This window comes from Heterocephalus glaber, unplaced genomic scaffold (genome assembly GCF_053883595.1).
Source record: "Heterocephalus glaber isolate CG9 unplaced genomic scaffold, H.glaber_assembly_v1.0 deba00000621, whole genome shotgun sequence".
NCBI lineage: Eukaryota > Metazoa > Chordata > Mammalia > Rodentia > Bathyergidae > Heterocephalus > Heterocephalus glaber.
The window spans coordinates 29,091,930-29,119,711 of NW_028258153.1; the positions used below are offsets into that span (position 1 = coordinate 29,091,930).

The window sequence follows — 27,782 nt, forward strand, 5'->3', positions numbered from 1 at the left end:
TGAGGAACTGAGTCATGTTTCTGATACTGACAAGCACATTTTATTTCCTGGGCTCCACATGCTCTGCCGAGTGGTTCCTGTGTCCTTCCAGCTAATGTTCATGGGTGTCCCATGATGTAGACAGGGGTTAGCTCCATTTGAGTGAGCACATGAAGGACAAGGAGGCGGAGTTACCTGCTTAGCATCACACACTGCTAAGTAGGGAGGTCAGGCCTGACCCCAGGGCTCATGCAGAACTGCAGCACTGCACTGCCTCTGCCCAGCTGTTTTTCCATCCTGTGTGTGTTGGCTGTAATGAGGGTGGCTCTTGACTTAAGTACTCAGAAGTTAGGGGTCAGTACAGGCCACTCATTGTTCCTGTATCTCTGGTGGGCCGGGCAGTGGGTTGAATCTTTCATAGAACTCTTTTTTTTTTTTTCTTTTTTTTTTTTCTGGTACAGGGGATCGAACTCAGGACCTTGAGCTTGCAAGGCAGGCTGTAGAACCACTGAGCTAAATCCCCGGCTTTCATAGAACTCTTGAATCATTTCTAAAAAGGAATTCTGAGGGCCAGAGGGATGGGCGATAGGGATGAAACAGGATTTTTCACTTTTTCTGAAATTTATGTCTAAGTATTCTCCAGCTTTCTCCTAGCACTACAATTGTGTGTTAACGACAGAATTTTCGCCCATCAACAGATAAAAATCTTCAGTATGACGTAGCTTGATGACTTGCCGAGAAGTGCAGCTCTGCATTTCTTTAAACAGTTTCGTGTATTCCAGCAAGGAAGGAGAGCAAGGGTCTGACGGTATCAGGCCATGGTTGGGTGTAGATTTTACACTAAATGCAGTCAGCTTCAGGTGGAGGTGAGACGGTGTGATTCTGAGTCCTTGGCTTTCTGCTTCCCCTTGCTTCTCTTCAGTTGTCCAGCAAGAGCACAGTGGCAGCAAAGCTGAAGCATGTGGCACATGTGCCTCTCCGCTGCAGCAGCTTCAGCAGCCTGCTCCTATGGTGGGGGTGCTGCACACTTCCCTCAGGCTTGCATTCACTCTCCGGTGTGAAGGGAGCTGACTGTCATGGGAGAGCGATTCAGGGCTTTAAAGACCATCAGAGCTGTCTTTTTTAGATCTCATTTTTGTTGTCCTTCCCTTTACCCCTCATATCACTAAAATTTCTTTTGGAATGTAATCAACAGTGAACTCAGGTAGGTAATTCCTTAGCTCTTCTTGAGAAATCAAGAGTTGCTTGACTTGAATTAAAAGATAACTTTAAAAGTATATTCATTGTTTTTTTGGTTTTTTTGGTACCGGGGCTAGAACTCGGGACCTTGCGCTTGTGCGGCAGGCAGCGGAACCACTGAGCTAAATCCCCAGCGCCCCCTTCATTGTTGTTTTAAATAATACTGTTCTGCTTCTGGACTGTGAAACCAGACAGAAGAAACTGTCACAGGCTTCTCAAAGGAGTGGGCCCCCACCCTGCTGTACAACAAGTGAGAAAACTTTTCAGTGGGAGAGGATGTCAAAGGGACATTATGTGCACTTGACTGATGGCAGTATATACAGGAAGCAGAGCAAAAACAGACTGTGGGCCAGATGCCGGTGAATACCTTATGTGCTAACTCTTCAGTCCTTGTCATGTCCACCTCTTAAGATGTAGCTGAGCTGTGGATGCATGGGTTACACAGCTAGTGGAAGAAATGAGATTCAAATCCTGGATATCTGACTCTAGGTGGAGTTGGACTATGTGAGAGTAAGCAGAGCATGGTCAACTCCTTTACCATATCTTAAGAGTAAATTTCATGTGTGCCCTGTGTGTGCCTGTTTATGTACCTAAACAAATTTTACAGGACAGTAGTGTTTTGAAACCTGTGATGCACACTGATAACTTTTCTCTTTGGTCTACACACTTAACAATGTCCACTAGTGGCTCTCAACTTACAGTGTGAAAAACTGTTTTAGTGTTTCAGGAGTTCAGGCTCTGGATTCAGGACTTCTGGATCCTAGTCCTATGTCGGCCATTTACTCGCTGTCAGTTTGGGCACATTATGGTACTTATTTTGATCTGTGCCTAATTTCCTCATTTGCCAAATGGATGAAATGAGTTAATATATAAAGCTCTTAGAGCTATGCCTGGCATGAAGGAAGCAGTTGTTAGTACTGGACCACTGTGCTTAGGCCCGGATTCCCAGCTGGATTTTCGCAGGAAAGCCTCTGCATGGGGACAGACTAAGCTCTGAGTATTCAACCTATGCAGGGCTGCTTGCTCCTCCCGTCCAGAACAAGCAAAGTAAAGCTAATGTATTTGGTATATCTATTTCTCTCTTCCTGTTGAGTAGCTAGAAGTACATTCACAGGGAGTTTTAGGAATGGAGAGAGGTGTTCTTGTGAATGGAAAGGAAGGTGGTGAAAGAATTCCTGATGGCAGTGGAGATCAGGTGTCAAATTTTAGCACACACAACTTTCCTGGTTTCCTAAGGAAGTGACAATGTAAACAAAACAACTGTTTAAGAAAGTTACGCAACAGGTGCTGCGTGAGGAGTGCCGCCTGTTACATGAAGATCCAGAAGCTGTCATGGTTCCACTGGTCCCTGCAGTAGTTCTGTAGAAAAGGTTGGCTCTGTTGCCTTGTCACCAGCTCAGGCGTTACCAGTCAAGGAAACAGAGCTGCTACACTGCCATGTTGATCTGTTTCTGCAGCTGGGCCTTTGCCTTTTGTCACTGCACTGGCAGTGGCTGGTGGTATAGACCTTGCACAACGTCTACTTCCAGGTCTGAACTCACTGCTGTGGAGCCACCAGCCATTTTTCTCTGGTTCCATTACCACCAGCATGACTGTGGGTGGGTCCTGGCTCATAAGCCTAGCCAAGGCCTGTCTTTCAAGGCTTCCTGTTCAGTTATCCAAAAGGACTTGGCTCAGATTATCTTTTAAGAACTTACTGTGGGGCCGGAGATTTAGCTCAGTGGTTTCGCCACCTGCTGTGCAAGTGCAAGGATCTGAGTTTGATCCCTGGCACCCAAAAAACAAAACAAAACAAAAAAAAGCCAACAGAAGAAGCAATGGTGTGTGTCCTGTGAGAGGCACTGGACATATGCTAAAAAAATTTGGGGCCGGGGATTTAGCTCAGTGGTTTCGCCCCCTGCTGCACAAGCACAAGGACCCGAGTTCAATTCCTAGTACCAAAAAAACCCCCAAAAAACTTACTGTGCACTAACATCTTACAAGGCTGGCAGACTATATAGCCCAGGCAGTAGTGTGAGGATCACAGCCCCTGACAATATTTCAGAAGAACTAGTGTGGCAGTTTTTGCAGTGGCATTTTGTAATAACCAAGGCACCCATAATTCAGAGATAAATTTTAGAGAACACTTCATGTTCGAAACATTGAGAAAAAATAGGGCCACAATTACTCTTAAAATCATGAAGGTCATTTAGAAGATGTATTTCTATAAAGTAGTACAGAATTACATTTTTCAGATGAGAAAACTGCAGTTCAGAGAAAAATACTAAATCATGACAACATCTTAGGGTTGAAGATCTGAAAACAGATTCCTGAGCTTATGCCCGCTTGGGGACTTTTCTATCCCTTCATATTGTTTGTGGACAGTTTCCACATGAACTTTTAAAACTCTTCAGTTCTCTTCTGGAAACCTTGGTAACTTGTCTTCTAGGTGTTTTTGAAAATTTAGGTCACGAGGATTAATAAATTCAATATTATTACATTCTATGGTTTATAATCAAGAAAACAGATTTAGTAACATATGCAAAAAAATCAGGTCATGAAATCATGCACATAAAATCAAAATCATTGGGTTAATCAACATTTTTCAGTTGAAAATATGAGTGCATAGTTTCAAAAATACATGTTTGTGTGCATATTCTGTATTACTATAAAAATGACTGTTACATCAAAACAACTAAGGTGAATTATTACAGATAAACATGTTTAAATTTACTAAATTAGAGCACACACACTTCAATTGTGTTTTTGAAGAGGAGAGTGCTCATTTTAAACTAAAGATACATAAGGTCACAACATCTTAAAATACCTAACACAGGACACTAAGACAGGACAAAAGACTTACCATGACAAGCTTGGATGTTTTGTGTAATGGCCCACGTGGGAATCTTGACAACTTCTACCTCTCCCACCAACAGTAATCAACATGACACAGGAAACACAAATGTACATTTCCCAGTCTCTATTGCCTGGGAGAAATGACTGTTAAAACCACTGACTACTTCTGTTAATTGAATATAAATGCTACAAAAATAATCTTGATAAAGACTTCTCCATGCAATCTTTATTATAGCAATATTCGCATATTCACATCAAGTACATAGAACTTTTTTGCCTTTTATATAATACAGTTTTTAAATAACTTTACACAAATAATTTTCTTCACTCTGATTTTCAGCTATCTTTTTTAATTCTCCATGCTTTCTATCCAAACTTAACAATATTTTCCATTATACAAATTTACATGAGAAAAACTCCAAAGTACAAATGAAGGGACCTGAGCAGGAAAGAGAACCAAAGTATCAGGAAATTGGTATGGGGAAGAATTAAAAAAAAGATTCAAGCAAACATTGAGGATTAAGGGATAGGAGGGAGACATTATCCATTTGACTGAAAATAAATGTCTTTTTCTTATGAATTGAAAAATAAGCTTTAAAAATAGTTACTCCATTGTTTTTGCAAAGCAGGTAAAGAGAGGTCTTGGACAATGAAAAAGTCCTCACCTGTCCACTGGGTACACCCAGGGTCCATGAGAACCCTTTCAATGCTTGAGTGGAACTGAAGTGAACTAAACCTGAACCTTCGGCAGTTAGACAAAAGGAATGTGTATGTGAGGTGCTGTGAGGTTCGGAGTGATGGACAGGAGCCATTAATTCACTACAGTTCCAACGTGAAGCATTTCCCTTTCCTCTCCCTTGTAGGAGACTTGTCCTTAAACCAAGAAGTATATGAAAGAGGGGAGGGATTTCCTTTTCCTTGGTCTGAACCAAAGAGCATTCACAACCACTGAATAGAATTCAGAGACATTAGTTGATGAATGGTAAAATCAACCTCCTGACGAGTTATACAATCCTATCATAGGAGAAGCAGAAACTGCTGAATGACGAAAAGGGTGAGATGTACACTCAACAAGTGGGATGATCACAAATGTGTTACTGTGATAGTCCTTCACACAGGTGACACTGTAAAGGGCAGACCAAGGCTGTACCATGTGGCACAACCAAAGGAGACACAGGATCCAATGAATGCGTTTTAAAATACAGGAAGGAAAAGGGCACAGCCTGTATGCACATACATGCATAGACACACACACACACACACACACACACACACACACTTTCTCTTCCTGGTATGTAAACTAATGTAACATGAAGATAAATAAGACATAAAGATTAGCCACTGATGTTGGTAATTAACATGAATAAAAAGGTGTATGTTTACATAGCTGGTTTTAATCAGCTATGATACACAAGTGTATTAGGAAGGAATGATTTTAAAAAAACCTGTTCACAGCTTAGAATAAAAAGCACACTTATTGCACTCATATTTTATTTCAAATAATTATTATTTCCCACCCCCATTAGTTTTTCCCTAACCCCCAGACTTAACTGTTAGTACAACTCATTTTGGTCCATTTCCTCTCCATCTGTGCTAATCTTTTGAGTCTGTTGCTTATGTTAAGTCTGCAGTTTCTTCCTATGTAGCTCATACCCTGCCCAAACACACATGGGTTCAAAAAGGCTTAGCACACAAATGTAAGAGACTGACTTCCAAAGCAAACCAAGAGTAAACAATGTCCTCATGATCCCTACTCCAGTCCTGTCAACCAACTCTTGACCACTGCTTCATACATTTCCTGCCCAACTCCCCTGTGTCCACACTGCCAGTGGGAACCAATCATCATGGGTGCTGGACAATGTACTCAGCCTTCCAGGAGAAACAAATGGTCTGCATAAAAAAACTTTTTGATACCAACACGAATAAATATATTTCAGTTCTGTTTTCAAAGAGTACTTCAATTTACAGAATTCTTTACTGAAAAATGCATCACAAAAAACAATACACTGGGTGTATCCTCATGCACAATTTATCACTGCAATTAGGCAAAACAGCTAAATAGAAGTAAACATTTTAGTGAAACTGACTTAGTAATTTATAAAATAAACAGCTGGGTGTGGTGGCACAAGCCTGTGATCCCAGCACTAAGGAGGTTGAGGCAGGAAGATTGCCAGGTGTTCAAGGCCAGCCTGGGCTACACAGTGAGTTCAAGGCCAGCCCAAACTACATAGCGAGACTCTGTCTCAAAAAAACCAAACCAAACCAAACCAAACCAAACAAACAAACAAAACCACAACTAAACAGTTGAAATTGTGGATGCTGAAATAAAAGTTCTATCTTAATCACTTTATTGAGGTTGTGATTAAGTGTCCCTATGATGTATGTTTTGTTCTTAAGACTTTGGATTTTGCACTCTTCTACCTTAAAAATACCAGATAGAAACTATTATTCTTTCCACAATTAACAAAAATTAGGACCGAGTTTCAATTTACATGTGTCTAAATAGAAGTGAAAATAAATTAGCTGAAAACAAAGCTTACTGTCTAGCATACTGCTATCACAAACATGTTCACAGGGTTTTCAACTTGACCAGAGCCAGAAGCAGAGACCTCAGACACTTAGGCCACTTTACTCTCTGGCCCATCTACAGACCTCTGTGGGCAGAGATGTTACCACCCTTCCTGGGCCTCAGTGATTCACCTGAGTACTCAGTGAAACAGCCACAGTCTGAGCTGGGGACAGTGCACGATCTTGGGGTGGCGTGGCATGATTCAGGAAGCACGTTCCGTCTCACACACATTGGCCAGGCCGCCACGATTTCAATGGCCCCTTGCAAAGGAGCCCTCCAGAGATCCCCTCCTCCACCCCCACTGTGCACCAGAGCACAGTCAGTAGCACCGTCCTGCTTCATTTGTGAACAAGTCCTGGCAAGCAAGTTTACATTTCAAACTCTGAAAAATCAGTGTCTAGGTTGGCAGCAGTACTCTGGAAACAGATCAAATCAAATTCTGTCCTATATTTTAATTTCTCCTAAGTCTATACACCTGATTGCTGCCCAGCATACAGTACTTAACACTACACTACAGCAGTTTCTTAAAATGTCTCAAACATTTCTGTTGTATAAAAGTTCCATGCTTTGAAGAGCCTATGGGAGTAGAAAAAGTTTCTCTAGAAATGTCACTGAACTATATTTTCAACCTAGTTGCTCTACGTGATAAATATATGACTATACTAGGGATTTATGTGCTTTAAAAAAATAATTTGTTCACTGAAAATTTACCTGTTTTCTCATTTTTAAATGTGATTTTGGCTATAAACTCTTTAGTGCATTTATCTTTGCAGTCTAAATTGCACTCTAAAAAAATATTAACACAGCTGAGTTAAGCCAGAGTGGCTGCTCTCTTCATAAATCACTGATTTCTACTAAAATTTTAGCTTTTTTATTGCATCATGAAGGCACAGTAGTAAGATCATTTGGCAAATTGTCACGGTATTTTTTAGAGCCTCCCCTCCACCATTTTGCGGCATGACCTGTACATTACTCACTGTTCATACTCACATCTTCCAGTGCTGGCTGTGGTTCTGGGTAGCCTAGTGGTTGACACCTGATAATTCAAGGTGCTGATATTCATTCTAGCAGTAAGGACACCAACCTGGACAAAGGAGAGAGTCTTGCAAGCAGGGTGCTCATCCTACCCCTTTAGCTGGGCAGTCTCTCTGTATGAGCATCTGTGCATGTGACGGAGCCATTGCTAACTCATTATGAAGATGTACTGTCTTGCCAAGTCTACTGAAAATTAAAATTACATCACTGATAGTGAAGTGATACCATAACCTTGTAATTTCATGCAACTGAGTTCAGGTTAAGATTCTGAAATGAAACCCTAAACAGCTTCTGGCACCGCTTCCAATAACATTCACATACTCTGAGCTACACTTTTTGTTTTTTTCTTAGTATTACTGCTTAAATGTACAATGCCCTTTAGGACAAAATGAGAGTGCTCAAATACAAATATACATAAAATCTTAAATCATCTTCATGTTCTAGAGCTCCCGACTGTTCATATTTTAAAATAAATAACTATTCATTACCTCATTCTGAGGAGGTAGTTTTTTGGAGAGGTCACCTGAACCCTGCAATGTGTTTCACACTAAAGCTAGATGCAGTGGTTTGCAGAGGCTGGCGAGGTGGCTGGGCCATGGGGACAGTGAGTCTGAGGAGGGGCACAGGAGCTCCCATTCTGCCTGATGAACACCAAGCGCCACAACTGCACCCAATGGGAAGGAGGGAGTATTCACAAAGTTTCAGGCTGACAGTGTTCAAGTCTTGAATGATCTTTACATTATGCTCTTTCTTCTCCAACATCAACATAAATATAACATGGGATTCAGACGGGACTTTACTTTCTAGGATGTCCCAGTATGTCCTACAAGACCTCAAATACAATCAGGGATGAGAGGTTCAGGAACCAGTACTTTACAGCTACACAGAATCTTCTTTTAAGGTGCACATAAATATAAAGGATCACATTGGATTTTCTATTCACAATTCTTTTATATACTACTTTTTTTTTGGTCAATATTATTTCAGTGGTGGGCCGGGGATTTAGCTCAGTGGTTCTGGTGCCTGCCTCTCAAGCGCAAGGTCATGAGTTCCATCCCCGGTACCGAAACAAACAAACAAACAAACAAAAAATAACACCTAATATTATTTCAGTGGCAAGTCTGAGTCTTTGCTGGGCATGGTGGTGCACACCTGTAATCCCAGCACTTAAGAGGCTGAGGCAAGAGGATCACTATGAGTTCAAGGCCATCCTGAACAACATAGTCAGACCCTGTCTCAAATTAAAAAAAAAAAAGTCTGAGTCCTTGACTCTAGTTTAATGATGAAAAAAGTCCATCAGGAGGAATATTACATATTTAAAAACCATCTTCTACTGTTGCTCTCAAATTTTTCAGAAGGCTTCACTCTCCCTAGCAAAAATAAAACACACAGGAGAAGGCACTGCAACCACTTTCCAGACAAAACTGACAAGTACAGCAAGACAAGGTGATCGGTGAAGCAGCCACACACTGTGTATACAATTTACTCATAAAGTGCTTTGCACAAACAAGGACTTCTTCCTTGCACTTTCTTAGGAGCTCAACAAGTCTTTCCGTAGTCTAAGCATCAAAAAATAAAGCAAATAAAACTTAAAAGGAAACCTCTTTTCTTGTCATTTGTAAATAGAAAAACAAAACTATTTGATGGGAAATAAAAGTTTAAACATTTTATTAATTTCTATTTAAAAAATTCTCTATAAAATCTCTTAATACCCTGAGGCTAGCTTCTGAACAGTTTTGCCTACTATCAAGTCTGCTCCCTCTTTTCAAATGAAGTAGCAACTTATTCTAAAACGAAAGCAAGAAAAAAAGTATATCATCTGTATTTGTTTAGAAAACTCTAATGCTAATCTAGAGTGGTCCTCAACAGGACCTGAACACATGTCTGGGGTTCAAGCCCTGCTCTCTGCAGCTGGATCTGAGATCTAAGTCAATCCTGGTAAAGGGAACCCAGTCATCTTTAAAAGCATCTACAGAACTGCATTTTAAAAGAACAAATGACCAATGCTTTTCAAAAAGAGGCAGCATGAATGATATGCACAGGAAATGCTTTTTGTATCAGCACGAATCATTCCCATCTTTGCTGTTTCTAAATTTTGTAAGACATGACTATGTTCATGTAAGAGTTAAAAACACAATTATCACTAAGCCATCCTCTGATGACAGGTATTTTAGCAAAAATCACTTAAGGGTAGTGAGTAGGTAGCAAGAGGGCCAGGACAGATAGTGGGGCCAGGGTTAGAATTTGAGACGTTTAAATAACAATTTCTTATTCTCTGATTTATTTTAGGTCCTGCTGAATTTCTTTCAGATTTTTGGCTGTAGCTTAGTTGGGTTAAGGTCATCTCATTTGATTTCCATTCCTAAATCCCAATAAATGAGATTCTAGACTCCTGATAAGGGAGATATTTGCCATTAATTTGCCATTAGTACATCTAGTCACTTTCTTTGCTACTACTGTGATTTATGATATCCTTTAATAAGCCCAAGGGAAGCTATGACTAGGTTCTATTTTCCATCTGTACAAAGATGGGATGGATTTTGCTTTTCAACACCACAGCAGCTTTCTACACAAACAACTGATGACAGGCTTTCACACACCTCCCTCAGCCCCAATATCCTTAACATTTCTGTTCTCTACCTGGGGAACTCAGCTGCCACTTTACCCAACCTTTTGAAGACCAGGCTTGGGAAAAAAGGAAGAGAATGAATGGAGACACCACCATTTTTATTTTAGGTTGCATATTCTAGATAAAAGACTAGAAAGAAGATGTAGGATGTAGTGTAGGAATAAGTTGGAAGAAACAATGAGATTGTTAGCAAAGATGTTAGTGTGGATCCAGCAAGTACCATTAATTTAAAAATTATAAATATTTGTCATTATGCTAAGATATCCCCTATTTATGTACAGAAAGGGGTAGTGATCTTCCTTTAAAAGTTGATTATATAACAAAAATACAATTTTAAGGACATATAATTCTGGTGGGAAATATTACTGTATTCCAATTTAATTAAATCTGAAAATTATTTTCCTTTTAATAAAAATAGAAGAAACTCAGAAATGAAATCTGTACCTTACATTTAAATTACATAATTTTCTCACATTCAAAACTATTATTAAGCAGTTTTGTAGGCTTCTAATTAGATACTATCCATGGCATTTGATGCCCTGGACAAAGTAGCCATGTAAGTACTTGGTGACTGGAAGAGCTCAGAGGAAGATTTAGACTGTATTTTCCTGAGAATTTGCTACATAGTGGAGGAAATGAATCCCCAACCCTTATCTTCATTGCTGGACCCAGTGAAAAAAGAAGGCGATGTGTGCCAGCACTGTCCAGCCTGTGTGGTTAGGCAGAGCTCAGGGAACAAGGCAACCAGAGGCCAGAGACTAGGGAGGTCAGGAAGAAGATGCAGCATTCCCTCGCCTTCTGCCCCACATGCTCCTCGCCCCTCACCCTCCTTTTTTTTTTTTTTTTTTGGTACCGGGGATCGAACTCGGGTCCTTGCGCTTGTGAGCCTCATCCTACTTTTAAATACGAGAACTTCACTGTGAGAAAATCTGTCAAGGACTAACCATGTGACATGCAGAATGGGTATGCTGCATTTTGGTTCCATCCCTCAGAAATTAATTAACCAGTAGTGGCTAGGGGAAAGAGCTCCACAACAACATCCCAGAACAGCAAAGAGAACGGTGCTTGGTGATTGAAACTGCCCCATCAGATGATCAGCCACAAATTGATCTGGCAGTTAGAAGGACAAAGTTGACCGGCAGACTTTCCATAGCAAATCTCCCAAGCTGTAGCAGCAGTTTCTTTCCATCATGCCTGACCATCAAAAGGTCAGAATTCAGGGTCTCTCCTCTTTCTTCCCAGGAGTGGGCAGACTTGTATGCACGTGGTATCTGTGTTGAAGAAGAAACTCTGGCAGCAGAGAATTCTGGTTTCTAAAACATTCTTTCCTCTTTTGATGGACAGGAAATTCCATTCTGTTCCATACCAGCTTATGCATTGAAAATTTTGTATCTTTAAAAAAAGATGTGAGGAACAGAACTGTGTTTTGATGTTAACGAACTGTATGAACACAAGACTTAAGTAAAGAGTAGATGCTGCCATGATGGTGTGGCTACTTGAAGGCTGCAAATTCTCCTGTGGAGGGAGGACAAAAGCTAATTTTAAAAGAGTTATCTCAACTTTCAAAAGCCTGATTTGAACCTCACTGAAAGGTGACTAGTTTTATATTACAAATCTAGAACATCAGCAATAGTTTAAACCCCAAATGACTGAAACTCATAAAAGAACACAAATATGTATGTAAATATATATATAAATGTATATATACAAACATATATACACATGCACACACACACACATATATAAATGGTTCAGCTATATTAACGAAATACCAACTCTGCAGATAATTTCTCAGCTGAATTTTATGTGTTATACTTTGGATCAAGCTGAAAACTGTTTCATAATGAACAAAAGTTCTAATAAACTGTACAAGAGTAATGCCAAATTATAGAATACTTTTCTCTCTAAATTATCCATTCACTTTCAGCTCTTATATTATTATAATGCCACTATCAGGAAGGGAGAAGCAGGAATTATCCTCACTTTACAAAAGATAAAATTACGAGTTCAAATGACTTACGTAAAAAAAAAAGACCTACGTATACCCCATCTCCCTTTTCTAGTTAAAATTCACCTTTCCAACAACCAAAAAGTCAATCTAGGCACATGTCACTGAAAAGAATTCTCTGCATAAAGAATTATTTAAGCCACAAAGTTCCTTTGGGGTAGCTTACTGAATTTGGGAGCTTCATGGCATTAGTTTTCATTTACTATCTTGTCCACATTTTCCACTTATAATTAAAGACCAGTATCTGTTCTTATGCACGCTACAGTTAAATTCTGGGGGTTGGTTAGTAACTGAAAACTATCAGAATTTAGTCATAACATTTTAACAGCAATTTCCGATGAGCCTCCAAGCAATCACTTATATGAAAACACTAATCTAGGAATAACCTATCCAATTTTCGATGCTATTAGACTCCAACTGGTTGCTTGTTTTTTTTGGTACCGGGGATCGAACTCGGGTCCTTGCGCTTGTGCAGCAGGCGGTGAAACTACTGAGCTAAATCCCCGGCCCTCCAACTGGTTGCTATGGAGTGTCATCACATCCCAATACACAACAGATTGCTAATGACTGGCTGGTTGAATCCTAAAATTTGCATGTTGATAACAGTAGCAACTGTGAGTGCCTGACACATGCCATCACTGTATACACATTCTCCTCTAATCTCATAATAACCCCATGATGCAGATGCTATTACCTATCTTCATTTTATAGATGAGCAAGGTGGGGGTCTACAGTAGTCAAATAACTTGCCCAAGATCACAAAACTAGAAAAGCCTGGAACTGGAATGCTACCTAGGTGCTGACTTGAAAGCCAAAGATAAGAAGCTCCTAAAAAACCTTTAATTATTAAGACTTGTTTTCCCACTCTGAACATAATTATTAATTAGACTGCAGACAGTCATATGATCTCTTTCCAGCCAAGGATTACTTTTAACAAACAATTAACCTACTGTTAATTAACTAACCTACTGTTGAGTCAAAAGATCAACATAGTGTAAAAGAATCTAGTTAAAAGTTAAAAGGTAGGGCCAGGGATTTAGCTCAGTGGTTCCAGCACCTGCCTTGCAAGTGCAAGGTCCCGAGTTCAATGCCTGGTACCAAAAAAAAAAAAAAAAAAAGTTAAAAGGTAGAGAGTTTGGCACCAAAAAAAGCACAACTGCTAAGACCCCAGCGAGTAAATCTTCAGAAAATAATCATAGGAAGTTACCATGTTAACAGAGACTGTGGAAAGAGAATCTGCCAAAAAATGTATATACACTTGAGGAAAAGAAAAATAGTATGATTTTTTTCAACAGATGGTGTTACCCTCATATGGGGGACCATAGAAGATGTTATATATCACAGGAAACCCACTATACTGCTGGCACTTAGAGAAAAAGCTGAAAATGCAAGTGCAGCAATCTTAATGACCAAGGTTACCCAAGCAGCTGTTTATCATACTAATAAACGCCCAGAAGCTAATGGGCACCACTTTGAGCATCTTATGCAATTGTAGAGGCCAAAAGTAACTTGTATTAATCTCATGATGTCTCAATAATTTCGTTTGAAAATATTTATACAATTTTTTTTCCTGAAGTGTGTGCACATTTGTTTTTTAAAGAAATCTTTATTTTATGGTACCGGGAATCAAACTCAGGACCTTGTGCTTGCCAGACAGGCATGGCATGGTGCCACAGAGCCAAATCCCCAGCCCTTGTATACATTTTTTTTGGACAGACTCTGTATATAAACATTGTCACCACTGTTGCTTATAGTTTAAGTATTTTATGGTCTTAAGGTTATTTTCAGTATTTTAATAAAATTCTTTCAAGTGATTTGCAATATTCTTGAGTTGTGATTGTATCTAGCAGAATCTATATTTCATCAAAGGAAGCCAACAGGAAAGTGAGATTTAGATACTTCATTTTTTTTTTTAGATACTTCATTTTTGTTGAGGTGTTCCACCCCACAAACTTAACAGTTTTAAAAATAAAAACAATCCTCAAAAAAGAAAATCTTATCAACAAATTCAGAATCAAATAGAAGTAAACCAAACACTAAAGCTCGTCTTACCAAAAGTCTACTTCTTCTAAATGCACTTAAAAAAAAAAAATCAGATTCTGAGTGGGTGGGTGGGGGAGACAAAAGGAATTCACAGTTTAGGAATCAATAAAACTTTTTATAACTGTCTCTGAAATTGTAGAAAAATTTAAAGAAAAGATAAGAATAATAGGTGATGGCTCTGCTTGTATGGAAAAAAAAATTATCTTTTTTGCATATCTGGAAATCTGTAGATTTCACCTTCCACCCTATTTTGCTTGAAGTGAGGAGCAGCTCTACTTGGGTGACATTATTTCAAGTAAAACACTTGATATTCCTTGTGATTTTTCTTCTTACGTCAGGTGGGTAATGTGCCGACGTTGTAATAAGGTTTGAGGGAGGCACATCTCATGCATATGGCGTGAACACCCAACCATCGTGCATGAACTGAAGGCTCTTCCATGTGATTTTTGAAAATCTTCATATATTAATTTTAACTGAAAAATCAAATAGAGGATAAAATGTAGTATTTCTTTCACCCTCCTTTATGGCTGTGATTAAACTAAACCAGTGATGGTCAATCTTTTAGAGCTTTCAATGATACAAACAGCCCACTGTAGTATGAGTCCCATTAAGTTCACCACCACTGACCTAAACTCTTCTTTTTCCATTTGACTTTATATAGGAATAGGGCAGGGGATGCTTGGGCAGATTTAAAAACCCTGTGATTTCAACCTCAAATATCATGGTTTATTTGAAAGCTGAGGACATTATTAAAGTTTAAAAATATAATCAATTATGCTCTATTCTAGAATTAAATGTATTTCAATTGCCATTATACATGTAATTTAATAAAGTTTCTTAAAGATAAAATATGCTATGGAAAATCTAAAAGGTTTTTTCTTATACAACCACTGTTTTCTATGTAGGGGGAAAGTCAGCTGAAAGCAGAGTAAGCCCCACTCTGATTTCTCTGTGAGGACTTTCAGGCATTTTCAAAAGGACGGGAAACTGTAAGATGTTTATAGTCACAAGAGAAGTGGGCTATTTGGTAAAATAAAGAGCAGTACAGGAATGCTCAATAGTTCCAGTAATTCTCAATCAAATAGGACTCTAACTGATGAAATGTTTTAGTCATAAAGTACTAATTTCATAATATTAAAAAGAAAAAAGGCAGATTATTTCCTTAAGAGTGACTCAGTTGAGAGAACTATTTAAGCTGGTATGTTAAACAACCACTATTTTATTTTATTCTATTTTTTTAAAAAAGTTGAATATTCTTTTCTTATTGTGCTGCAAAGCTGTTGCTTCACTGTATAAAAGCAGCACTAGCAAATGTAATACATTGTAAAAATCAGAAAGTCCTGTTCTTCATCTGATACTGTATAACTAACCCTTGCCTCCACTTCTAACAAATGATCTTACCAATGGGAAGATCATCTTAAGTATTTTGACCCAAATCCAGGGAGGAATGTAAGCAAGTTACAAATATTACATAAGGCTTATGATACTGAATTATATATAGTGTTTTGTTTTTTTGAGATAGTGCCTCACCATGAAGTTCAGACTAGCCTTGAACTCACTATGTAGCCGATGCTGGCCTTGAACTTGCAGTGATATTCCAGCCTCTGCCTCCTGAGTGCTGGGATTATAGGTGTGTACCACTATGCCCAGCCAAATTACCTAACCTTTAAAACTAGTTTACCACGGGTAATTCTGAATATCGGAATGAATAGCCTAGTCTGAAAATCACAAGGTATATAAAACAAGAAACACATTGTGCAATCATTAGGAAGTTACCAGGTATTTTCTTCCAATAGCAGTGTTAAGAGAATTTTCTTTTCTGTTACTATGTTATTGCTAAAAGCCATTAAGTCTTCTGTCCACTATTAATTTCAGACAACTATGCTGGGGGAAGCCACTGCACACTAGTTTGCTTAGGGTGCCATTTCCCATTTCTCATATGCTTCTTCAGACAGGAGTTCATCTAATTCTGAAGGGGTGCTCACTGTCATCTTTAACAGCCAACCACCAACCGTCTTCAGAACTAGATTTGTTGGCCAGCCCTTGAGTTTCTGCAAGTGGTTTATTAATTTCAGTTACTTCTCCTGCTGGAGAAGAACAGAATTCACTGGCAGTGTTTACACTTGCCAAAGCACCGAATTCATCTTGCTTTTCCAATCTTGTCTCAACACAATATCTCCCAAAGCTTCCTGTGCAAAATTGCTGACTCCCACTGTTCCAATACCATTTTCTGTTGCTATCCATTCATATTTCTCTGTGAATTTACCCACTGTGAGTTGGTGCGTGCCTGCAGCCACCAGGGCCACACACGACAGGGCGCAGCAGGTGCTGAGGCTGCTAACAACTACTATTAGAAGGATGGTTTTGACTGCTGGTTTAGTATTTAAATATAACTTTTTTTTTTTTCTCCCAGTAGCAGGTATGGAACTCAGGACCGTGCGCTTGTGAGACAAGCATGGCACCACTGAGCTACATCCCTGGCCCTTGGTTTAGTATTTAAATGGCAATGTTACCTGAAAATAAACAAACCTGAATGAAACATTCTATTAAATCCCATGATCCCTAAACTATTTCCTCTTTTTCTTTCAGTGGTGCTGGGGATGGAACCCAGGCCTTGGGTATACTAGGCAGTGCTCTACCACTGAGCTATACCCTTAGACCCCTGAACGACTTAAATTAAGACAAATTTTATTCTTCATGACTCTTAAAACTTTTACAAGTAAAACACATTTTATAAAAAGGTTGTCTCCTGAAAGAAATCAATTTTAATTAAAAAATACACGAGGTCTCTCTCAGGTTTCTGGAAAGAAGTGGTTAGGAAAAATTATGTTTTTCCTTTTCTGGAGCAGTATGAAACAAAAACAATAGGAACAACAGCAACAATGATAACAAACAGAAAGGGAACCTGGTTTAATTCTGTAATTCTAATGCTTTCTATTTCTCTGGATCCATGTTATGTAAACAACCATGTCATGTTTTTAATGTTTTCACTAGTGTTAGCAGAGGACCAACTTTGGAAAAGAGACTAAGTCACTAGGAACTCTTGGAGGCATGCTCTAGGGTCCATGGGATGCCACGACAAATTTTTTTTTGGTGCTGGGGATCGAACTCGGGACCTTGCGCTTGCAAGGCAGGCGGTGGAACCATTGAGCTAAATCCCCGGCCATGATGAATTTTTAAGCAGCTTGCCAGTTCAGCAGTGCTCCTGGCAAAGGGACTGATAAAGAAGGGCAAGGAGTCCAATGTAGATGGTGTGGAACTGGGTCAGTGTCAGACAGAAAGACAGGGATAATGAAAGGAAACTACCAGTGAGGCAGGTAGACTGGGAGAGTACTGGAAGAATTCCGCTCCTAAAAGAGATTCTTTGAAGTGTGAGGCCCTGGATTCAATCCCCAGGACCACTAGAAAGAAAAAAGAAATCTTTTTGAATATGTTCTCAAAATCCCCAAATCATTTGAGCATCCTACAGGCCAAGTCAATTTTATAAAACTTTATTAGCTACATTATTGCTATTCTGCTTTTGAATCAATACAACTCTATCTACAAATTACTAACACTCATGTCTTAGTGTCACTAGGGGCTTTAGAAATCTGTCATTGTCACTAGGGGCTTAGAAATGTTTTCCAACATTTTATTATATTTTTTTTGGCATGGTGCTGGGGAGTGAAGTGAGCCCCTGACAACACTAGGCAAGCACTCTACTACTGAGCTACAATCCAAGCCCTTCTTATTATTTTTTTTTATTTCCGAACATCACTGTGCCCAGCTAACATATTATTTTATCTTTTTCTTATGCTTGTTTTTTAAAATGAAAAGCGTTTTTTTTCCACTATATTGAAATTCATGAATAAACATATGATTCACAATGGCACTGCTTATCTTAAGCTACCCAAATAAGGGGCAAAGGTATGCCATAATCATTATTGATGAAATCTAAGTATTTAGGTTGAGAAAATCACCAGATTTCCCTGATGAAATCTAAGTATTTTAAAAGTTATCTGTGGTACTTGAAACTAATTACCATTAAAGTCTGCCTAATTTTTTTGGTACTGGGGATCGAACTCGGGACCTTGCGCTTTCAAGGCAGGCGGCGGAACCACTGAGCTAAATCTCCTAAAGTCTGCCTAACTTTTTTCCTTTAGTGACTTCAAAGAAGGATGGCATTGTATGAAGTTATTGTCTGTTTGCTGAAATAACCTTTAGCTGTTAGCTGTTACCTAAAAATCATCACAAACTGGGCATGGTAGTGCACACCTGTAATCTCAGCATTCAGGAGGCTGAGGCAGGAGGATCACTTCGAGATCAAGGTCAGCCTGGGCTACATAGTGAGTTCAGGGCCAGCCTGAACTACAAAGTGAGACCTTGTCTTAAAAAAAAAAAAAAAATCACAACTCTAAGCTCAGTAAGTGAACATACATAGATGGCTGGCTTTGGTCTCCAAGCTGAAGCAGAGTTGAAAGTATCTTTGAAGAGGCCACAACAATGCTGCTTCCCTGCTTTTTGATTCCTTTTGAATCAAAGTAAGAATGTTCTGTATGACTGCCACATCAGTCATTTTCTACACAAAAAAATGTGTTAGAACTACTTCATACTGTGGAATGCAGAAAAAAGAGAACAGCAGGCATTCCACATGAGCTGAATCTTACTGGACAAGGAATATAAATGGGGACAGAAATTTTAGGAGATATAAGGTGATTGTTACAATATGCATGACAAGTATCTAAAGTAATAATTTAATATTCATTATCTGGTTGTTTGGCAACCAGAATTAGTCTAAAAGAAAAACAAACTTATAAGTTCTCACAGATTCTGTGAAGTAATTTTGGGGGAACAGGGTGAGCGTAAGAAGGCAATGCATTTGCAAGAAAATCTGACTTCTACAGGTGTAAGACATCCTTAATATATAAAAAAATATTATCTAAAAGGAATTCCAATGTATAACATTTTCCCAATAAAAACCCAAAGTTAAATCATTTTGTTCATGACAAACATGCCACTCCTTCAGCTGTATTTCTGGTTGTTTGTACCCACAATTTACTAAAAGCAATTTAGTCTATTGCTTCCAGGAAATAAAGGACATCCACATTTTCTAAATTGTAGTAAAATAAAACAGTTATCAAATCAAATAGGATTATTCCATTCTAGGGACTTTCTATACTGGATCTGCTTGGTCTGCCATACTGAGGCAGGCTAACTACTGCCAGCTTCCCACCTGTGCACACGCACAGGTGTGGTCTTTGTTGCGAGTCCCTAGTGATGAGTGATAGCTAGTGACAAAAGCTGCATGAGCAAACTGAAAGGAAAAACTTAAGTTTAATAATCAGGATGACCAAGTGAATGGAATAAACTTGGAATAGGAAGAAGAACTTCTAGAAGAGGCACTGCCAATTTTTAGTAATGTTTCTGCTTTAACCCATAGGTACTGAAAATCCAATGTTAACTATCAATTTTAGGTTGAGAAAAATATCTTATCTGGTCTTTAAACACACAAGTGTTTTTTGGTTCATTTAAAAAAAATATTCTATTTGATTTAACATATAAGCAAACATGATCATTTATTTTCCTTTTGTTGCTACCCTCCTTTATTTCTCACTCATTTAATCTGCATCAGTGGACAGGAAACGCACCATATCCCCCTGCCTGGATGGGTGTTTTTGGAGAAGCACAAGCATACAGACTAAAATCCTCTGTTTGGAAACCAGCCCGATTCAAGGAGGGTTCTGATGCACTGCGGTGAATTTTTGGCAATGAGCGGGCCAGCAGCTCAATAGAGGCGAGAATCTACGAAAAAAAAGAAAACAAAACAAAACAAAATAAAAAAAAAAGAAAGAAAAAACAGAAAGCAGAATGAAAATTTGGGTGGTGTAAATCTTTAAGAGCCCATTATACTTTATAAGAAAGCAACTGATACCTTACATTGTTTTCAGTATTACAAATGCCCGGAAAAACAGAAACTGGTATTCTTCCATTAAAAAATAAAGAAAAAAACAAAGAAAGAAACTACCACAATACTACAATTTTTATTTCTGCAAACTAAATGGGCAAAGTAAGTCATAGTTAGTTTTTGTTTACCTTGTACATCACTTGCCAGCCTTGGAACAAAAAATAATACAAATTAAGACTGATGATATACCTATTTGGCACAGACGGCAAGTCCTCTTGGAAGGAAGATGGAGTATAAGTAAGTAAAGCACCATATGACTGTCAAAACAGAACCAGCTGAGGAACTTAACCTTTAAAGGAACTCAGCAGTGGACATGTCTTATACACAGAGTCAAAAGTAGGACCCACTGACCCAGACTGCTAGCAGCACATGAATGAGAAGGACCAAGTGCAACCCAGGGTGAATGAAGACAGGAAAATTCTACAAAAAGACACCAATCCATAAAAATGTGAAAATTCACATATTTTAAAGAAATGCATTATGATCCTTGAAGGCATACAGCATGAGGATGTGTTTTTCAGTCATGAGACACATGTATAAGGGGTTGGCACACGCCTGGCACATGTTAAGTACTCAATAAAACTTTCAGGAGCCATCATTATGATTATGATGATCCTGAGCTACCAAAATTATTTTTTAATTTACCTGTAATTTTATAGAGATTAGTATAAGAAGGCAAAGAAGTAAGCAATGTTACAAACATTTTTAAGTTCCAAGAGTAACATGCAAATAAAAATTTAAGTAATACAGAAAAGGAAAAAGTGTAAGGCTCTTCAATCCCACCCTCCAGGGGTAACTCCTAATAGGGTCTACACTTTCTTCTGGGTTGTTCCTGTACTTAATGTACATACACATATGAAAACACAGCCTGTCCTCACCACCTTTTACAGTAGCATCATACTACATAGTTTTCTCATTGTTTTCTCTTTCCCTCATTCATATATATGTCGTTCACTGTCATCCATACAGAGATACCTTAATCTTTGATTTTAATTTTTCCTATGATAGTAAACATTCTTGTATATATCTGAATACTTATGAAGGTAGGCTCTGTAGTACAGTTTTTAGGAGTATTTTATTTTTTGAGATAGGGTCTTGCTACACAGTTCAGGCTGGCCTTGAACTCACTATGGAGTCCTGGCTGGCCTTGAACTTGTGGCAATCCTCCTGCCTCAGCCTCCCAAGCATTGGAATTACAGGTTTGTACCACCACACCTGAATTTAATGAGGGGCAGAGGATCTTTTAAAATTGGGTAGGGGCTGGGGATTTAGCTCAGTGGTTTCGCCACCCGCTGTGCAAGCTCAAGGACCTGAGTTTGATCCCTGGTACCAAAAAAAAAAGGGCTGGAGATTTAGCTCAGTGGTTCTGGCACCTGCCTCACAAGTGCAAGGTCCTGAGTTCGATCACCGGTACCAAAAAAAAAAAAAAAAAAAAAGATTGTGGGGAAAACCGGGTAAAGGAGGGGACCCAATAATCATCCTGACTCCATTTTGCTCCTCTGGCCTGTTCTTTCTGAGTCACTTCTCCTCTGTTTATCTCAGGCTCCAGAAGAGCAAATCTTGCAGACAGATCATCTCACGACAGGGACTGAATTGCCCCTTCAGCAACAATAGTTTCCTGGGGGCTAAAACCCTACAGAACCAGACCTGAGATAATGATCACCCAGACCACAGTTTGACCAAGTCTGCATGCCTGCATACTTCTTGACCTCCACTTCTGTCATTCTCTACATAATCCTTAAAGCTCCTGTCAGTACTCTAAAGATGGGGCTTAGGACAGTGGTCCCCTATACCTTCCCAGCAGGGTGATCTGGGATCAACTCCTTTTCGGCCTCACCACCATTCAACTCTTTGATTGGAACTGGGCAGTCAGTGGCTGAGTCTGGTCTGTTGGGAACCCCACCCACACAGTCAGTCCTCTGGCCTAGGACTCTGGTAATACTGCTACTGAAATCTTGTTTTTCTTCCTAAGTTCATCTGCCATTTGCATTTCTTTTGTGCATAACCTGTGCAAATCCTTTGCTCACTTTCTTTTTTTTTCAGTGTTTTTGAGACAGGTCTCGCTATGTAGTTCAGGCTGACCTCGAACTCGCTGTGATCCTCCTGCCTCAGCCTCTGGAACATCATATTCACTTGTAGGAGCCCTTGTGCTCACTTCGGCAGCACATATACTAAAATTTGTAGGGGCCCCTTGAACATTGCAAATATTTATCTTTGTAATATATGCTGCAATTATTTTTCTTTCTGTTTAACTTTCAATATTATTTTTTACTATGTAGAAGTTTAAACAATTTAATGTAGACATATATACCACATTAAACTTTGTAACTTCTGGATTTTGTCTCTTGCTTAGGAAAGGCTTTCCTACCTCAACACTATATAAAAATGATTTCATATTTTATAGTTATCTAGATCTTTAGTCATTTAAGATTTATGTGGCATCTAATTGTATGATAGGAAAAGATAACCTGTAATGAAAATGTATAGTACTTAAAAAGGGTAGCTTCCACTAATCTGGGAAATTCATAAATGCATTTCATTCTCTGATCAAATGGGGTGAATGAAATAATTAGTAATTATAATTACTAATTATAATAATTACTAATAATTAATTTAAATAGGTGAGGATTTTGCCCCTTTAAATAAGAAGCACTAGGACCCGGGATGTGCAAAGAGAACACATACTGGGCCTTGCTGACACTGTTTAATACTAGTCTTTCACATTGATAGTCTCAAGCCCAGTGTGTTTTTTATTAAAAAATCAAACAAACAAAAGTAAATATCCTAAAACTCTTTCTCAGAGCAGGGGTAATAGAATCCCCGTATGTAAAACATACCCAACCAACCATTTAGCCTTCCCCTCCTTCTTTGAGGCAGCCTCTGACACTTGTTAAAGCCATCAATTCTAACTTTTTTAGATTTTTTCTTTTTTGCGGAACTGGGAATTGAGCTCAGGATCTTGAGCTTGCCAGGCAGGCACAGCGTCACTGAGCTACATCCTTGGGCCCCACTTTTTAGATTTTTAAAAGATGATACATATTCAGATAAAAATAAATGATGAGGGCTGGGGATTTAGCTCAGTGGTTCCTGCACCTGCCTTGTAAGTGCAAGGTCCAGAGTTCGATCCCTGGTACCAAAAAAAAAAAAAAAAAAAAAAAAAGATGAACAAATCTCATTTCTCTAACAGTGATTTGTTTAACTAGTGTGGACTGGGTATTCAAAAGCATAAGGTGGGCCAAGGATTTAGCTCAGGGGTGCCACACCTGCCTCTCAAGTGCAAGGTCCTGAGTTCGATCCCCTGTACCAAGAAAAAAAAAACAACGTAAGGTTCACGAAGGAACATCTCAGTAATTAAGGTGACAGATTATGAGAGCCAGGATTTCCCACATAAACTGTTGATTTACCGAGGTATATTCATATGGTGGTATCAGGAAATTCTGAAGGATCAGGAAACCTGCACTTATATACTACAGATATGCTCTCTAAGCTTGTTCAGATACTTAATGTCAGTCCTCTGTAAGGTTTTTTTCCTTTTTCTTTACTTTACTTTTGAGAGGGGATGGGGAGGGTCTTGCTATGTCACCCAGGCTGGCCTTGAACTCTTTTTTTTTTGGTACTGGGGATGGAACTCAGGAAGGACCTTGCCCTTAGGAGGCAGGCAGGGGAACCACTGAGCTAAATCCCTGCCCTAGGCCTTGAACTCTTGGGCTCAGGTGATCCTCCTGCTGGCTGCCTTCTTAGTTGCTGGGAGTACAGGCAAGTGCCCCGTGCCTGCTCTTTGTAAGGCTTATTAAAGATTATTAACGGAAGGGATTTAGCCTGACAGTATGAAAAGATATAAAAACAATGGGAAGTTAAAAGAATAGGAGGCAGAATGCATCAACAATTGATTTTTTTTTTCTGCCTCTGGTAGACCTGTCTCTCAAAAAGACGTAGCATGGTCGAACATGGTGGTGCACATCTGTAATCCCAGCACTTGGGAGGCTGAGGCAGGAGGATCGCTGTGAGTGCAAGCCTGGGCTAAACAGTGAGTTCAAGGCCAGTCTGAACTATATAGTGAGACCCTGTCTCAAAATACAAAAACAAAACAAAACAACAATGACAAAAAAGATCTCATATGAAAGGGAAGCTTAAATTCTGTTTACTTTTACCATCAAGAAGAATTAAAGCAGTAGTTGGAAAAATGTGGTTTGCAGACCTCTAGATGGCATGCAGGTTAAAACTACTTTCCTAACAACAATAAGACATTGTTTACCTTTTTGCTATCATTTTATAAGTGTAAATGGAGTTTTCAGAGGCAACACATGAGATATTAGAAGTATAATGAATATAAAGGCAGAGAATCTAGTATATATGCTGTCAAAGTGAGCATAAAAAAGCTGTTTATACAAAAAAGTTGTTTATACAAAAACATTTGAAAAATCTGAAACAATAACCACTTCTAATTTTTTTGATTTGGAAAAGAGTAATTACTTACATAAACAAAAGCTCTTCGGGGGTCTTTAATAATTTTTTTTTTGGTACTAGGGATTGAACTCGGGTCCTTGTGCTTGTGAGGCAGGTGGCGGAATCACTGAGCTAAATCCTCGGCCCCAAATAGGTTTCTGTGCTTTGTTTTATTTTGTGGAGCAGAAATGTTGTCAGTGAAGTTTTCTGGGTTTTTTTTGGTACCGGGGATTGAACTTGGGTCCTCGAGCTTGCCGCACAGGCGGTGGAACCACTGAACTAAAACCTCAGCCCAATAATTTTTAAATGTGAAAAAAAAAAAAAAGAAAAAGAAAAGGACTGCAAGACCAAAAAGTTTGAAAACTGCTGGACAAAGCAAAGTCCTTGTGAATATTTTGTACTGGGATCCCAATTTTCTGTTCAACCTTTATAAAGTCATCACCCTGTGGTTACTTATCTGGGTCTGTACATAATCACATGGAGTTCAACCCATGAGATACAGATTATGTAACCCTAAAAGTGCTCACAAATCTGCCTCTGAATGTTAGTCTGTTTTTTAGGTAGTATGGAGTTTTTCTTACTTGGGGAAAGAGTGGTCTTTCATCTCTTTTCTTTTTGAGGCACTCTGCCATTAATCTCTTCATGGCTTTTGGACAGTTACTCCGTACCTTGCTGAGATCTGGAGATAGGTATCCTCGTCCCACCATAAAAATTATCTGGAGGGAAAAATAAAGCCAAATCACACAACCTTATATATATGTTAAAATACATAAACAATGAAAATTCAACAAGCTGTATATTTATGACATTTGTACTTATATGCATATTACACTTTGACAAAGAGTTAAAAGCCAGCAACACATGTACCTGGATTCCTTCATGAAAAAGAAGGGCCAGGGATTTAGCTCAGTGGTTCTACTGCCTGCCTCGAAAGCTCAAGGTCCCGAGTTCGATCCTCAGCACGAAAAAACCCCACAAAAAACAAAAAACAAAACCTTCATGACCTCACAACTTCATCACAGCCTTGCTAATTGCCCCTTGTGCCCCCAGTCTCTCCTTGTTCAGTCCATTTCCCCACTAAGGGGACAACTGTTCTAAAACACACAGATCTGACAGTGCTGTTCTTTCCTTCAAAGAAAAGTTTATTGAACATATTTTTCTTTTGGGGGGCCTGGGCATTGTGGTAAGTCTTTTAAATATGTGCAGCAGCAACCAGAAAAGTTAAGCTTTTCAGCAGTCATCCGTATTTAAAGTCATTCTGGGAAACGTTAATGGGGCACTTGGTCATACAACGTAGGAACACACTGTATAGGCTGTAAGAACCACAATCTCTCTTCTACAGAGAAAGTGAAGTTGTTGAGCTAAACTCTCCTGCTTTTTTTTCTTTTGGTACCGGAGATCGAACTCAGGTCCTTGCACTTGCGAGGTAGGCGGCAGAACAACTGAGCTAAATCCCCAGCCCTAAACTCTCCTGCTTAAGAAAATAAAAAGGCTTATCTTCCCTAGAGAGTTGTCTTCTAATTTTTTTTATCTTCTGTGTAGTAATGGGTATTGAACCAGGGGCTTCTGCAGTGAGTTATATCACCAGACTTTATTTATTTATTTTTTGGGTACCGGTGATTGAACTCGGGACCTTGCGCTTGCGAGGCAGGTGGCGGAACCACTGAGCTAAATCCCCGGCCCTCCAGTCTTTATTTTTATTTTGAGACAGGGCCTGGCTAACTCACTAAGTTGACAGGCTAGGCTTGAACATGTGATCCTCCTGCCTCAGTCTTTAACACTGTTGGGATTACAGGTATGTGTCACCATGCCTGGCTGAGTTTTCAAATTTCTTAACTTTCTAATTTTTGGCTCTTTTGAGCATAGGAAGAGATTGATGATAGGAGTCCTAGGCCTAAGATAGGGGGTTTTGATCTCAGCGGGAACAGGTCCAAGAGTGGCAGATTAGGTAGTATGGCGGAAAAAGCCAGTAAGGGATTCCTCATTCTGCACAGTGCTGATGAATTTTAGAAAGTCACATTTAGTGTTTTACGTTACATCTCGTTTGAAGGTGTAATGACTCTTGTTGAACTATGAGTTGTAGTAAAGCTTTGATTGCAATGTGATCTCTGAGGTAGGGGCTAAAAGGATGAAGCTTAGAAAGAGATACAAGGAAAGTACTGTTTCTTCCCATACTGCGCCCTTTTGAAGCCAGCCAATCATAACATCATGATTTTACTGGAGAAAGCTGTTTCAGAATTCTAGAGCAACCTGAAATAATACCATGGAGCAGAGGATAACAAGCAAAAACCAGGAAAATATAAATCACAGTGGGAACTTCAAAGTTGAGAGGCAGAGTTCAGAATACCTATTCATAGCGGAGAGCACTTCAGATATATACATACTTGGCTACCAATGGAAAAGATAGCCCTGAAAAGCAGCAAAACATTGGAATACCTGGATTATAGATGTAATCTAATACTCAAAATAATTCTACAACATAGGTATTAACTCCATTTTATAGATTAGGAATCCAAAGCTTAAACAAATCAAGTAACTTGCACAATATAACTTGCCCAGTTAAGTAACCAAGAGAAATTTGGAGAAGAACCTAATATAAATCTGCTTTTTCTGGGATACTGGGGATCGAACTCGGGTCTTTGTGCTTGTGCAGCAGGTGGCGAAACAACTGAGCTAAATCTCCGGCCTGTAAATCTTTTAACCATATTTGTATGGCTGCCACACTGCCTACAGTGCCCTCCTTTCTCTCTTCCCTAGCTCTCTGAAATCTGGATGCATCAAGGGCTACCTGAAATGTAACCTTGTCATCACCTAGAAGTGACCCACTGACAGCTGTGATGATCATTTACTGCTTTTTGGGGCTATTAATCTTTTTGTGACTATGTATCTTATCAAGTTCCCCAATGAGATTATGGATTCTTGAGGGCAGGGACTGTGTCTCATATACAGTGCATTTATTTCTTCCATACCACCTCTGCCTCAGCCTTTAACATAATCTGGACACAAGAGGTTTTCTATGTGTAAGTTAACAACTCATCAAGGCCATTGGCATTTT

The 27,782-nt window shown here is 39.1% G+C and overlaps 1 protein-coding gene and 1 non-coding gene across 7 annotated transcripts in view; both read right to left on the reverse strand.

Moving 5' to 3' along the window:
- Positions 1–4,251: 4,251 nt before the first annotated feature.
- The window catches only part of Braf (B-Raf proto-oncogene, serine/threonine kinase), a 183,032-nt gene continuing 159,501 nt past the window's right edge, over positions 4,252–27,782 (reverse strand). For 5 of the 6 annotated variants that reach the window (XM_004851286.3, XM_004851285.3, XM_087206321.1 and 2 more), the window contains 3 exons: positions 25,309–25,443; positions 19,965–20,118; positions 4,252–11,801 (listed from right to left, as the gene is read on the reverse strand). In XM_004851286.3, coding sequence (XP_004851343.2) covers positions 11,779–11,801; positions 19,965–20,118; positions 25,309–25,443 — 312 coding nt within the window. In that variant the 3' untranslated portion in view covers positions 4,252–11,778. Of the gene's footprint in view, positions 11,802–14,183; positions 20,119–25,308; positions 25,444–27,782 lie in introns of those variants that run through there. The other variant, XM_004851287.4, reaches the window with a different exon arrangement.
- LOC147829414 (small nucleolar RNA U13) lies at positions 14,670–14,769 on the reverse strand. Its single transcript, XR_015449267.1, has one exon. It is a non-coding gene; the product is annotated as a small nucleolar RNA U13 (small nucleolar RNA).